This window comes from Apium graveolens, chromosome 8 (genome assembly GCF_009905375.1).
Source record: "Apium graveolens cultivar Ventura chromosome 8, ASM990537v1, whole genome shotgun sequence".
Lineage (NCBI taxonomy): Eukaryota > Viridiplantae > Streptophyta > Magnoliopsida > Apiales > Apiaceae > Apium > Apium graveolens.
The window spans coordinates 120,530,110-120,546,056 of NC_133654.1; the positions used below are offsets into that span (position 1 = coordinate 120,530,110).

The 15,947-nt window shown below is 34.9% G+C and overlaps 1 protein-coding gene across 2 annotated transcripts; it reads left to right on the forward strand.

The window, feature by feature from the left end:
• Positions 1-2,548: 2,548 nt before the first annotated feature.
• LOC141676673 (protein Brevis radix-like 1) lies at positions 2,549-8,923 on the forward strand. Of its 2 annotated transcripts, none has more exons than XM_074482370.1 (7): positions 2,549-2,854; positions 2,961-3,019; positions 3,687-3,822; positions 6,762-7,147; positions 7,762-7,891; positions 8,152-8,528; positions 8,651-8,923. In XM_074482370.1, the coding sequence occupies exons 3-7, from the start codon at positions 3,709-3,711 to the stop codon at positions 8,727-8,729; spliced, it is 1,086 nt and encodes a 361-aa protein (XP_074338471.1). In that variant the 5' UTR covers positions 2,549-2,854; positions 2,961-3,019; positions 3,687-3,708; the 3' UTR covers positions 8,730-8,923. The 2 variants fall into 2 exon arrangements, with proteins under 2 accessions (XP_074338471.1, XP_074338472.1); XM_074482371.1 differs by having other exon boundaries at positions 3,696-3,822.
• The last annotated feature ends 7,024 nt before the right edge of the window (positions 8,924-15,947 follow it).

The following is a 15,947-nucleotide window of genomic DNA, read 5'->3' on the forward strand; positions in this document are numbered from 1 at the left end:
CTTAGAGACATTCATCTTCTGCAAACGAGCCAAGTCACGATCCGCCATTGATATGCTTCGATTGAAGGCTTGAAACCCAGAAAAGGTGGAGCTGCGGTGGCTGAGGTCGCCGGAAATCGCCTTCTCAAAGGGAGAACTCTAGAGAGATTTGTGAGAGAAAATGAGAAATGTGAAGTGAAGTGAGGATTCTCACTTCACACTACACTTATATAGGCGAAAAGCTCGGAATACGAGGCATTTCTAGGCCCATTTAGCCAGGCCCAACCTAAAAGCCCATCTACCTGAAATATCAGGAATAATCTAGAAGCTCCTGTGGAAAATGAAGGGTCGAAAATCGACAAGAATTTTAAAATGGTTCGATCAGAGTCCTAATCGACAAAGAAGAAAATCCTAATCGATACTTCAATCGATCAAGAGGGAAGAAACCTATTAAGTTCGATCAGAGCCCTAATCGACAAAGAAGAAAATCCTAATCGATACTTCAATCGATCAAGAGGGAAGAAACATATTAAGTTCGATCAGAGTCCTGATCGACAAAGAAGAAAATCCTAATCGATACTTCAATCGATCAAGAGGGAAGAAACCTATTAAGTTCGATCAAAGTCCTGATCGACGCCAAAAAGGATCCTGATCGATATCTCATTCGAGCAAGAAGGAAGAAAACCACTAAGATCGATCAGAGTCCTGATCGACACAGAAGAGGATCCAGATCGATATTTCATTCGATCAGAACGGTAGAAAGCCACCTAGTTCGATCAGAATCCTGATCGAAATCGATCAGGAATTCTGGTCGATTATGCCCATGTTTCAGTCGACTAGAGTGTCACTTTGAAGGCCAGTTCGATCAGAGTCCTGATCGAAATCGATCAGGAATCCTGATCGATTCCGCATAGATCCTGATCGAAGATCCCGTCGACCAGAATGTTACTTCCTGAGCTAGTTCGATCAGGATCCTGATCGAAATCGGTCAGGAATCCTGATCGAAATCGGTCAGGAATCCTGATCGATTTTTTATACATCCTGATCGATTTTAAGGCAGAAAATTAGGGAAAAATCCAGAAATTAGGGAAAAATCCAGAAATTAAGGATAAATCCCAAAAATTAGGGAAAAATCCAGAAATTAAGGATAAATCCCAGAAAATTAAGGAAAACCCCAGAAATTAAGGGAAAAATCCAGAAAATTAGGGAAAAATTCCTGGAAATTAAGATAATTCCTGAATTAAAGGAAAAATCGTTGTAAATGTGTAGGTCGCTCCACACTTTAAGCAAAAACGAAACCCTGTAAGGGAATGAATGGACTTAACTTCTGCGAAACCTAATCAATGTTTCTCAAAAGTTGGGGGGCAAATGATAGGGATAAATAAATCCTGATTGTATAATTAAATATTGCAAGGTGTGGGCTGCTAGACCCAATAAGAAGATGTATGACATTCAGACCAAAAAGGTCAACACATTGATCAGGCCTGATGGACCAGATCAGGCCTGATGGAACAAAGAAGGCCCAATAAGTCATAGTGGGGATATAAATCCTTGTAGATTGGCCTCAAGGGGACCTAAAAGGATAAGGAATCAGTTTCCTACTATCTAGGACTCCAAAGTCCATTCTAATTATGAGACTTGCCCACCAAGTCTCCTATACCAAGTCCAATTCAAGGACTCTCAACATCTATATAAGGGGTCTCACCCCACAAATCAGAACTACGTTTTTTGACTTGATCTTTGGCAATCAGCAAGGTACGTAGGCATCTTGTTAAGGCAGATTGAGTCACGAAACACAAGAGCAGTCAAATCGAGTTTCGCAGCTCACGTTCCTTAGTATTAAATACAGCAATTATATATATATATTAGTTTTTTATCCATAACAATTATAATATATATATATATATATATATATATTTGTATTTATACAAATATGCAATGTATGTTAAAACAAATATATTAAAGTTTAAAATATTAAATATAAAATAAGAATTTTAATATATATACATTGAGTGTAATATATATATATATGTATATATTTAAAATTATTATTATGGCTAACATATTTAATGGTTGGAGTGACATATTTTTTAACTATTATTTATAGGACCTTCTCCATTTAGACTATTTAGCTAACTGATGGTTAGAAATATTCTAACGACTCAACAAAAAAATAATAAATAAATTCTTGTTAATGGATATATTGCGGCAAGTTAAACAGGATAATAATACTCCTTCAATCTCGAGTTGGTGGTCATTAAGATGTCTAGACCCCAAATCTTAGTTAATAATTTTTTTTTAAAAAAATTGTGAATACAAATTTAAATCTTAAATTTTTATTTATAAAAAAAATATAATATATAAAAAATAAAAATATACAGTTAAGCCACCTTAAATTAAAGGTGGAGGGAGCAATATGAAATAAGCATTGCCGTTACAAAAGACGAAGACGGAATGAAATGACATCGGACATGCGTGTATAAATACGCACACACGTTCTCTTTTCTTGTCTCTATTCCTCATTTCTTTGTTTGTGTATTTAGTATCTTTGTTGCATGTACGTCGTCACATTTTATATAGTAAAATCCCAAGAAACGTCCCCCGGTTTATGAATCACAATTCACAAGTACTCGGCGGAGCCTAATCTACTCTCAAAGATTCTTTGCCTACCACCTTTTTTTATTTATTTATTTTTATTATTAACCCAATTTACTGGACGTTTCATTCACCCAACACTATAAAACTACTGCCTGCTGCTGTCTACTGATTCATTCCGGACTTTTTCTGGTTGCTCCAAAATTTTAGGCCACCAAATAAAGAAAAAAGGCTAATCGAGCTTAAATTTTCAAAGAGATTCCCGGCCCAAGTGATAGAGGTAACATACATTCGATTTGGCCATTTTATTAGATTGCAAGCTTTGTAAAGCACATCGCGCACATGTACAGGCACATTATAACCCACTCCGTTTGATCTTCACCCAGGGAAGGCTGAGAAGAAGAAGAATAAGAAGAAGATAGTAATAACTTGCGTGTTTGTTAGGGTGAGTCTTTTTCATTCAGTTATTGAGTATACTTATGATCATTTGTCTGTGTGCTTTTTTTGTCATTCATCTGTTACACTCATCACCATTCTCTTCACTCCCATGGAAGTTGGAGGAACTACATTCCATTTTTATGAATTTGTGAATGGGGGCATGTCATTATATGTTTCTGATAAATATCTTGAATTTGCATTGAGTACCAGACTGGATTTGTTAGATCTCTTTGAAAAAATCAATGTACATGCATTCTAAACATTCTTTCTCTCTTTGTGTCTTTATTCTTTTCTTTCTTTTAGGGTCCAGACTTGGTTACATTAAAGCACATACCCCCCAAATAATATTTGTAATCTGTGGACTCATATGCTACAAATTTAAAATTTATAATAGTTTGTTAGCATAACTTTATTATGTATATAATATGATAACATTTGATGTGCAAGCAATCAAACCACACTTTCTATATCCTCTTATTTGAATACATTCTGGCAACTTATCCATTATTCAAAACCTAAATCAAGTTGTTTTTACCACCGTCACATATCATTCCATAATTACATCATTTTGAAATTTAAAGTTCCACAACCATTGATATTTCAGAGGAGGATTCTTGATTGATTGACATAAATATAAATGTATGAATAACAATAATAACAACGTTTGTGTGAAGAAAAAACAGGGGGAAAAGAAAGATGCTGACATGCATAAGGTGTTCAAAGCAACCTATAGAGGACGGGGAAGAAGGTGCAGCTCATCCGCGTGGGACACCTAGTACTAAAGAAGCCGTCAAAAGCCTGACGGCGCAGGTTCCATTTTTAACCCTCCTATCATGTTCTGTTTATTTTTCCATACACTAGCTGCGACATGCACCTTAGACTCCAGTCCCGGCTAATAATACGAGATCTCGAATTTTCGAATCTTGATATAAAGAGATATAAAACAAAGACTCCCCAGTGTCCCCAATCTAATAGCCTCAGCTAAGAATGAGTGGGGTTCACCTAGGTGTATGTATAGATGTTACATTTAGGTTGGTAGTAGTACTAGTACATACAAAATATAGGCATGAAACTCGTGTATAGAGTAAAATGGTAATGTGTATTAATGGGTTTTGCTTGTTTCAGAGGAAAAGTTGAATAGCTCGTGCACACTTCAATTCCTTTTGAGCTTTATTCTTCATAAGAAGAACCTTTGGCTACGCCCTATCTACAATCCCTCTTGTTTTGCCACTTTCATCAAGTTTGAGTTTGGTTTTCTATTTTAAAAAATTGTTAGTTATAAAAAATGAGCGGAAATTGGAACCAGAAGTTTATATTAGGAAGAGACGATAGAGATTATGTCATTGAATTTTCTTCTTTCATTTTGGGAAGAAGATTCGAACTAAATTACGCAAATACTTTACCTGCTACCCTCTTTAGACATGCACTCGTGTGTCTCCATTGTATAATGTAGTTTTTGAATCTTGATATGTTTATAGGCTTAGGCTTAGGTGGCCTGTGCAATTAACTATGTAGCTAGATAACTCTGTTCTGTTGAACAAATAAAACATTATTAAGCACTCATAGTCCCGTGCCAAGAGAATTCTGCAATCATAAATTTTAACTGTTTCGTAATATAAATTTGGCTATTGTCAACATTTTCTTATCTGATGAAGACTTGTCATATCAGATAACCTGATTCAAGATCTAACACAACAAGGGGGGGGGGGGGGGCAAGTGAAAAATAAAGTCCACCTTGATGCCAACCCTTTTTCCAAGGGATTTGATTTTTCACTAGTGATTTCATTCTTGACACTGTCCAGTTAACACTCGTGTTTGATAATTTTTATGTAAATTTCTGGTTACCTAACAAGATGTATTGACATCAATGAACAATTATTGCTCAATTTTCTGGTAGGGAAGTTAACTTAAGGAGATCTCTTTGTAACTTGAGATTTTTTGGAATCATGTCCCGTAAAAGTATAAACGTCCAAGAGGATCGGGGCTAATATATTTTTACATTCTGTGTAACAAATTAACGATATAGACTGCAGTCTTGCGTCACGCCATCAAACTATACTATAGAAGAGAAAATTTAACAATGTTAGGCCTTGTGCACTCTGTGATTGAATGGCAACTCCACAAAATTCCTGCATTTTCCCCCACAAACATTGGTAAATTTGGAGTTAATCTACAAGTTGGACAGGATATCTTTATCAAGTTGTTTACTAAGATTAGATGCCAGGCATGAATTCTGGTCAAAAGAAAGTTCCTACTGCATGCAATTCCATGAGGGAGTAGTGATAATATATTCCTCAAAACAGTAAGCCCAACTAGAGATCTGTAGAAAAGACAAGACCCCATGTTTAGAAAAGACACATCCTCACTGCCCCTTGAGGTGACCCACCAGTGATTCAAAAATTGCATATAGGAAATTGCAGAATGCTATTGCATGTTTATTCAGAAAAGTAAATTTGTGTCAGATTTACTAATGAAAACTATCTATATATATATTTATGTGTGTAACAATATGAATTGGTGTGACTAAGTGAATTAGTCAGTCCAGCCTTGGTCCTTGTGCTTTGTACTAGTTGTTGCAGTAATGTACTTAAAGCACACCATTGTCTGTGGATGTTGCTTCAAAATGGATTGCAGGAGTATTTTCTTGGTTTACTCAAACAAAGAACTTCTTTGTTTGTTGTCCTTCTATTTTATTTTTTATGTTTTTTTCTTGGGTGAGAAGAACAAGTGACTTATTAAAGGAAAAAAGGAAAAGTGAATGGAGTGTAGCAGTTTTCCTGATATACTTAAATGAGCAATTACTTTCTTGCCTTCAATGGATTAAATACACTGGATTTTTAACTGATTTCCAGACTGGACTAACAGTGAGGGTGTTCACAAATGCATTAGGACTAACATAACGGGATCAGATGATTCTTTTTAAACGGCACATCCTACTCCTGGTTACTTGCTCTTACTTGATCATGTTCCTTTCCAAAACTCTTAAGGGGTAAAGACATTAAATATCATGGAACCATCCGGTAAGGCCGTGGAGGGCCTCTTCTATAAAGATTTTTTTTTTTTTGTTTTGCTAATTCCTAGCAGTTAAACACATAAAAGATAATTAGGCAATTTTGAACTTTATAACAACATACCTGCCATATAATTTGATTGAAACATTTCTTTTTGGACTTTTACATAGAATCTATTTTTGGAATGGCAGCCCTTTAAAATGAATACATTGGACTTGACTTGACTGTATCATGTTTGGTACAAATTCTGATGCTCTTACTTTACTGCAATCAAATTCTGCTCTTTCTTCGGATTTCTACCATCTATGACTATGTAGGAAGATGTATTCATATGCTGAGCTACTGAATTAAAGACAATCTTTATAACATAAATGATCCAACAACTGCATTATGCTACAAGGAGCAAAATAGATATCTTAAAATTGTGTCAATATTGCTACATGTTGATGTTGGTATTGCAGGATGACACACTGTAGACGTGTCAATTCTCAAATTAAGATTTCAATATAAATTGTCTGTAAAAAAGCACAGACAATATGCTCAGGTATAGCAGCTTATGAAGAAAAGCACCTCAATGCTAGGAAACTCGTGTTATAGTTGATAGTAATTAACCTGAACATTATGAATATGCATTGTGTGTGTGTTTCTTATAAGTGCAGTTGTTAAGGATAAATCAAAATTTGTTTAAAAACGCATTGGATACATCTTAAATCTGAATTTCCTTTCGATCATTTGCAGATCAAAGATATAGCAGTGAAATTTTCTGGTGCTTATAAGCAATGCAAGCCCTGCACAGGCTCCCCCACATTCAAGAAAGGACAGAGAGGTTACCCTGAATTTGATATAAGTTCAGAAGGAGTATCATACCCCAGTGTGCAACCAGAAAGCTCAAGCTCCACTCCTGCTTGGGATTTTACAAGAACCGGAAACCATCAAGCCAGTAGAGCTGACTCAAGGTTTGCTAGGCCTGGAAGATCAGCTAATGTGTCTACTCAGTCTGCTGAAGTCTCTGTCAAGAATGAAGATGAGCCTGGAGAATGGATGGCACAGGTGGAGCCTGGTGTCCAAATTACATTTGTGTCTCTTCCTGATGGTGGGAATGATCTCAAACGAATTCGCTTTAGGTAATTATGAGTCCTTGAACGCTGAACTATGTTTTAAATGTATCTTAGTATATTTAAAGATTATATTATAGCTAACTTAATGAAAGAAGTTTTGTTCGCGTATAAACCTTTACCACTTAATGTATATGGTTAAATCACTCAAGTGTTGTACCTCTTCTGATTTTAAGTTCAGGAGTTCAAGGTTAAAAACAATGGTAAGGCAGACCGAGTCAAGTAAATAAAGTCTTTGTATATCAACAGAGTTCTTGGTCCCCTTCCTAAAGATCCGACAAGATCTGTCTTAGACTGATCATGGTTCTTTGACTCCATAAATAGTTAAGTTTCACCTAGCTGATCATAATCATGTTCAAAACTCATGTATGAGTATATTTACCTGGAAACCAACTACTGCATTGATCATTCCTACCTTCATACATGTACTTAATTATTGTGTCAGGAAGCTTTTGTTCAGTCAGGAAGCTTGTCTGAACAATGGGCCTACTTCAAAATATTTGCCACTTAATTTTTCTGATAACGATATGTATAAGATGTCAATAGGATACATAACAGATACTTTATATCAGCGAAATTACATTTATCATTAGCATAACATTATTGATTTATGCATTTTGAAGCCGGGAGATGTTTAACAAGTGGCAAGCTCAAAGATGGTGGGGTGAAAATTATGATCGAATAATGGAGCTCTACAATGTTCAGAGATTTAATCGGCAACCACTTAGCACTCCTCTGAGGTCGGAAGATGTGGTAATTTCTCTACTACATCAATTTTATTCACTTAGCACTGGTGTTGCTAGGAAGTAGTTATTTGTCTGCTAAGCAGGGTGGATCCAGTAAATAGAATTCATGTGGTTTCATAAATATTCAGAAGGTATATTTGTAAACAGCATTCTCGATAGATGTATTAGATAACCTCTTAATCACCTTCAGCGTGCAGAAATCCACATTTGAAATATTATTTTTACGAGTATTACCTGACAGTAGTAATTGAAAATATTTTGCTGCAGAGAGATTCTTCTTACTCCGGACTAGGATCAGTCAAGGAAAGCCCTATGACTCCATCACTAAACAAAGACTGGAGTTCAAAAAACCATTATAAAGCTTCTGGTAGTAAAGGTTATTTCCCAGCAGACTATCCAGATCAAGGTGGCAACCAACAATATAATGCCAGTTCTAATGTTTACACTACTGGTGGCCCAAAAGGTGAGGCATCATCTGTGGAAGCACCAAGGACAACCACCTCCTCCAGAGATGAGGCATCAGTTTCGGTTAGCAATGCTAGCGATGTAGAATCAGAGTGGGTAGAACAAGATGAGACTGGAGTATACATCACAATCAGACAACTAGCAGATGGCACTAGAGAGCTTCGGCGTGTCAGATTCAGGTAAAGAATGTATACTGCTTCATTCAACAACAACTTAAACAATCTACTTCAAAACCATAGTTTAAAATTAGATGTTGAATATCATCTAAAGAGATTGTTAAATATTTGTTGTTGTTACTCAGCCGCGAGAAATTTGGAGAGGTTGATGCAAAGCAATGGTGGGAACAAAACAGGGAGAGAATACAAGATCAATACCTGTAGACTAATATTGTTGGCCCATGGAAATCAAGTCACTATTCCAGCTTTGCTAAATGCTACTTGCATGCACTGGCAACTTGCCTATGTTTAAACAGAAGTGATGTGTTGGAGATTCTAAATTTAGGTGTCGGAGTTTTGGATCAAATGTAGCAATAATATATATGTTTTAAATTACGAATCATTATGGTTTATGTTAATTTTTTGTTTTGCAAGCGTTCTAATTTTATGTAACCCAATTATTGTCTCATCTCCTTTATAGAGACGCTCCTGCGGCAAAGCAACACTTAGCAGTGGCATAACAAATGCAATAATAGGAGTATGTTGCACGTAACGTAGCCTAAGCTACCCAAAAGTATATAAGAAAGGGAACATGGACGTACTCGTTTATTTCTATAAAAGATATGCGAGAAGTGAACATGAACTTATTCGTTTATTTCGTTGAAAGAATAAAAATATATATATGTTTATTTCATACAGATGCAGTAATCTAATGTATATTATATGGACATGACAGAGCATGTTCCTGTGAAACACTAGAAAAGAAGTTGATATGGGATTTTTAAATAAATAAAGAAAATAACAAAATGATGTTATTTTAATAATTCAGTACTTATTTCAATATTAGGTATAAGAAGTTTAGACGATATGAAAAAAATTATTATGAGTTTTGATAATAAAATTCAGCTGCATCTCATCTCATTCTCTTTTACTCCAATTAAGTTCTGCAATATAATAGCCCCTGAGCCTCTTCCATCTACACTTCCTTCCTGCAAATTCCATACTCCCGCTTTTCCTTTTCCTTTTCACATCTTAGAAAACCCACAAAAAACACCTTTCACTATATATCACATCGACATCTGCTCATAGAAATTGGTTCTGGCTACTTTGATACGGAGAGCGGTAGTTATGGAGGATCAAATCAAAACCCTGGAAAAGAAACTAGAACAACAAACTATTGAAACTAAACAAAAAATGCATGTACTGATGGCTATGATGAGAGATCTGAAGGAATCAACCATATCTAAAAAGGATAACAATACAATCTCAGGGGAATCTTCTCGAGAATCAAACACCGGAGGTTCACTCATAACATAAATCATCTCGGTTATGTGCCTAAGTTGGAATTTCCAAGGTTTGATGGTTCTAACCCTCGATTATAGGTAAAAAAATGTTGCAAGTATTTCAACCTGTGCAAAATTCCTGAAGATCAGCGGGTTGATTTGGCTTCTTTATATATGATTGATAAGGCTGCAAATTGGATCTCTAGTTATTTGTCTGTAAGGAAAGTTGTGGACTGGAACGATTTTGTAATAGACCTTAATCCCAGATTCAAGGATGAGACTGGAGTTAACGTAGTCGAGCAATTTAATAAGCTACAACATCATGACTCTATTGAATCATATATCGATGATTTTGAAAATTTAAGAGCATCTATGCTGCAAAATAACTCAGTATTGCCGGATTCATATGTGTTGGAGAGTTTTATAAGAGGTTTAAAACCAGGCGTTAAGCCATTGGTGAGAGCATTTAAGCCAACATTCATGGTTGATGTTGTAGAAATTGCTAGATTACAAGAGGAATCCCTAAAGAGTATCAATAGTAAAAATGTCAAGCAAACTCTGCACAACAATCATACCACGAACCTTCAACATTATACACCTTCTCTGGCCAACACCAAACCACCATTATTTCCAACACCAATACCGAAACAAGCCATTACACCTTTCACTAAACAAACTTCAAATCCAACTAAAACTTTTAAGCACATACCTGCTTACAAGTTCGAAAATTTTTAAATAAATACAAAACTTAAACTAATTAAATTTCCGAATAATATAACAAAGTCGTCAATATTCTTCAATAATACAAATTAAAAATTCCACACTGTAAAGTTTAACGTAGAAGCTTGGCTCGGAAATTAAATGAGTTCACTATTAAATAGGTGGTTTTGTACCATGTGTCTTATTATTTTTGAAGAAACACAAATAGGATGGTCACCACGTAACAATTGATCTTGCAGAATCAAGATGATCACTAAGCAAACACTCTTAGTATGTTAAATGGAATCAAACTTAATAAATGGAATCATAAAATATAACTATTATATATATATATATATATATTAAATATTGCGGTGCGGTGTAGTTTGAACTGCATTTCACAAATATAAAACCACAACCCGCACCGCACCGCGCGGTTTATTAAAAATTCAAACCGCAACCGCACCACGAAAATTAAAAACCGCGTTTTGCGGTGCGGATTGGTGCGGTGCGGGCGGTTTTTGCGGTTTGTGCGGTTTTCTGCTCACCCCTACCTGCTGACGTGAGAGCTGAAAAGATTGCAAAGAGACTGTGCTACTATTGTGATCAACCTTATGATAGGAATCATAAATATAAATTTAGAGAACCTCAATTGTTTATTGTTGAGATTCCGTATTAGGTAATGAATTACACACAGGGGGTGAATGTGTTTTTATGTTTTTCTGCTTTTCTTAAAATGTTTATGGTTGTGAACTAAGTAAATCAAATCTTATAGTAAGATGTGTTAAGACTGAAATTAAACATGTAACAATTAATAACACATATTTCAAAACTCACTTAATTTTATATTAAAATTAAGAATATTTTGCTACAAAATTTCTAGGCTCTTTGTTGATAAAGAGCTTAGCTTCAATCTTGAGAGAATACTTGAATTTTCGTGATCAAACTGTTACAACTAACAAAGGGCCAGTGTTAAATTTATATGATAGTTAACTACTGGTTTACACAGTGTATAATAAGAGATGTTATTCACTTATTAAACTGTCACTAATCATTTCATTTTAGGAAAAGTATATCTTCCATTTCTGGCTTAGCTTATCTTTGCATACTGTGTTAACTTTGATCCTCATTTGTCAGTTAATCTTCACCCTTGATCTTGCACACTCTTCAAACTGCTTTTTGTAGACTTATCAATCAAACTGGTTGGAGTTTTTGTTGATTGTTAATCTTGGATATTGAACTGGTCTGCAATTTGTACTTTGAGATTTTACCTCGAGATCTCCAGTTAGGCATATAGAGATCCTGACATCTCGATAAGTATATTGACTTATCGAGATCTTTAATACTCCATAGTTGATTTGACTTGTAGAGGTCTCTGAATTCTCTATAAGAGAATTTAGCTTATCGAGATCTCTCATCTTCATATCTTCACTTTAGCTTATCGATATCTCTGACTTCTCTAGTGACATATTGACTTGTCGATAACTCAGAGTTCTCTAGTGAAATTTGACTTGTCGATAACTCAGAGTTCTCTAGTGAATTTGACTTGTCGATAACTCTGAGTTCTCTAGTGAAGAAATGACTTGTGGATATCTTCAATTTTTATGTCTACAATTTGGCTTGTCGATATCTCTGAGTTCTTTAGTAGCTTTAATAAGTTCTCTATAAGTCATTCTGGAGTTCTCGAATGACTTCTCTATAACACTAAATCTATGACTTGTAGAGATCTTGACTTAGAACATTTTTCTCAGAACATATTTATTCAACTCCAAGCTTCTTCATAATTCTTCTAAGGCATGATCTTCTTGATCTTCTTCTAGATAGAATTCTTAGTGTAATAACTCGAAATTTTGAGACCTTGTAAAACGTTTAATGAATAATAATCCTAACGGACGGGAATTTTTTTTGAGATCACACTATGTAGTACATGAGAAAATGAGTTTCGGAGTTGATATTACGATTATACGTACCAAATGAGTGTATGTAAACGCTATTAGTTTTTGAAGAAAACGAACTTTGAAAAATGACCGTATTTACGACTCATCGAGGATTTCGGGAATCAAAATATAATTACAAGATTAAAACCCTACGGAATTATATTCAAGTATGATAATTCAAAATATAAGGAATAAGTACGAAAGGAATTACGCCGCGAATCATTTACGAGTAAGTATTACGAAAACGTTTAAGTAACCGAGCAAACGCGTAAATGATTAAATAAACGTAATGCACTAACTAAACCATGGTAAGAAAGTAACCATGGTTACTTTATCAAATAGTAAGCTAACCATAGGATGATCAAGCAAGCTAGTCAAAATAGTGTGCTAAGGAAGCTAACACATGTAGTTAGCTTGTAACCTAGCAAGTTACTTGGATTTTGTCCCCAAGATTTGCAACAAGGAATAAACCTAGAATGCTATACTAGGAAGAATAAAAATCAAGGAAAGATATCACCCCTATTTCCTAGAAGCAACCAAGAGAAGCAAGCATAAATACCCCCCACCCCTTCATTGCTTCCATTCGGCCTTCAAGAAAAAAAAGGAGAAATCCAAATTCAAATCTCAAAATCTAGCCATGGTAAAATCATCCAATTAATTCTCAAGCTTCCTAGAAATCAAACTAAGGTAAGAAAATTCTTTTATCTCTTTTTATCAAGGTTTGATGGGTGAAATAAAATCAAGAAAGTCACTAGTGAATAGTATGAATAATAACTCCTCTTTGGTTTCTTGATTTCAATGGTGGTTTTAGGTTCCAAAAATCATACCAAGCACTTCCAAGCCTCTACCATCCTCAAGAACACATCTCAAGCTTTCAATAAAGATAAAAATCTTTGGCCCAACTTTATTTAAGATTCATTTTTTAGATCCATTTAGTATGTGGTAGTAAACCTAGTTTTAGAAGTGGTAGTGGTGAAATCTTGATGTTTAAATTAAGTAGATTTAAGGTTGATTATTGTTGCCTCAAGAACATGATGTTATTGAGAGGAGTTTGTGTGTTGATGATGAAATGATGATTGTTGGTGGTTGTGTTAAGAGTTAGGGCGTAAACGAAATCCCAATCGTAAACGTAACTCCGTTAAAACCAACAAATCATAATTTTAAGATTCTGCAGAAAGTCTCGAAGTTGTAAATTGTAGTTTCTTCAAAACTAACCCTTTATTATGATAGAAAATTTTATAAGGATCGTTTAGGCGCTTGAATCACTTGATTCTGATTTACGGATCAAAAGTTATGGTCGTTTTACTAAAAGTGATTTACGCGACAAAAACTGCTGCGAATTACGAACTTGGAAAATATAAAGTATCGACTTAAAAGTGTTCATAAATCATGAAATTTTTACAGAGAGTAAAATATTGAGTTTTCTAACTTACATAAAAATTTCAAGTGAAAATAATGATTTCTCAATATTATAAAAATATCGGAGCCGAGACCGCGCGATTAGAAACCGTAGAATCCATAAGCGGAGCCGACGGCGATAATGAGAATGAACCTAAGATACTTAGAAAAAATACAGCGATCATAATGTGGATAATGACTTAAAGTAATAATAAGGGTAGTATAAGTTGAGAGGGTGCATAATAAGTAGCATATGAGTGCGAGTCGCCGTAAATTAGAACGGGACCTAACGAAATGAATTGTGTTTATGGTTATAGATTTCTGAGCGGAACCTAGAGCATCCTCCACCTCGAGATACCCAGGAAAGTTTGCGAACCCAACTCCATTTATTATTGTGTTGTGAAAGGATTGTTTTAATTATCATTGTATAAATACCATGCTTTCCATGATACGTAGTTGTTGAATTTTCGCATAATGTAGTGATGTTATACTATAAGTATATATCGTGAAATGTTTATTCCGCTGTAAGCGTGACATATTATAATAAGACCGAGAGTCGGTCAGGATTTCAAGATAAAAACCCGGGAATCATTTTGGTGATATTATAGAACGATTATAAGTCCATAATAGTACGTTTTAAAGGACTCAATGTCCACTTACGAAACATTAAAATACCTCAAACTTTTATTAAAACGATTTCCAAATATCGTATTCCCTCAACTATACTTTATCGTTCGGACACGAATTATTTATCTACTAATCATTTATTATAGGAGAAGTATTCTCCAATGCTTATTTATTTCAAACCTGATTAATCATTAAGGATTATTAATTACGTAGATATAAATTAGTTGAGAAATATTATTTCAAATATTATTTTAAAAAGTAAACTCATCCAGGGTTTAATTATTTATCGAATATCGTTTAATTATTTAATATTTATTAAAGGGTTTATTATTGATTTAAAAATCATAGATCATGATTTAAAACATACTTTCTGATTTCGGAAATTCATTCGAGTAATTTCAGATCGTCGGAGAAAATTACCCCGACTTATTTAATATTTTGAATATAGTTTCAAGGAGAAACTTTTCCTGCTTATTTAATTATCTGTTGACTCACATGCTTAGTACTTCCTCCGAAAACTTTCGGAAGTACATATATATATATGAAGTAAAGCTATGCCTATCAACAAGCAAAACGCTTGGGGGAACTTCGATGTGGTTCGAGTTGTCAAGATATGATAGGATTTCCTAAAGGACAAGGGAGGGGTAGGATCCAAGTACTTCGTGTATTGGATAGACTACTGGTACCATAAGAGACAGTACAATATGTACCTAAGGACCTGCGAAGTGTATGTATACCCGAAATGGGACACGTAGCCCGAATGCGGCCAGGGTGATAACCGGGATACGAATATGTCGTCCTTCTACTAGTAGAAAAGGTTACTTTTATCGTAGTACGATTGATCATCGTATGCGGTGGCTCCAACGAATGTCCTATTTCTTCCAATTGGAATTGTGATGCAATACCGTAACCCAAGCCTAGGTGCTGGGATTATAATTAAGGTATTCGAAGGATATTAAAATCCCTTAAAAGAATTGTTTTCATAAGAAGGTGTGTATCACCAAGGAAAACTATTTTCGAATAAAACACAATTATCATATATGATGTTTTACATAAGTTATCCTACAGTCATTTTCATATTGTACAATATTATGCTGGGCATTATAGCTCACACTTATTTTCTTAAATTGACACAATATAACAGTGAATCAAGATGTCTGCCATGAGAACCACAGCCAGGAAACGGGTAGGAAATGGCCAGCTGTTCCGTAGATTGTTTGGTGTTGTACCACAGGTAGTCCGAATAAGATGGATTAGTTTTGAGTTGTTTTTAGTTCAGCTTATTTATAAGTATGACTTATGTAAGGTAATAAACAAGAAACATATATTTGGCCGGAGGACTAGCCTTACTTAAAGGTTACTCCCCGGTAAGACTAAATCATTTTTGGGTTGTAATAATTATCACTTGATGGTTGAAATTACTCTAGTTATGAATGGTTCGTTTCAAAGACAATAACCTGTAAGTGTGTGTGTGTGTGATAAGTGTGGGGTCGTGAAGC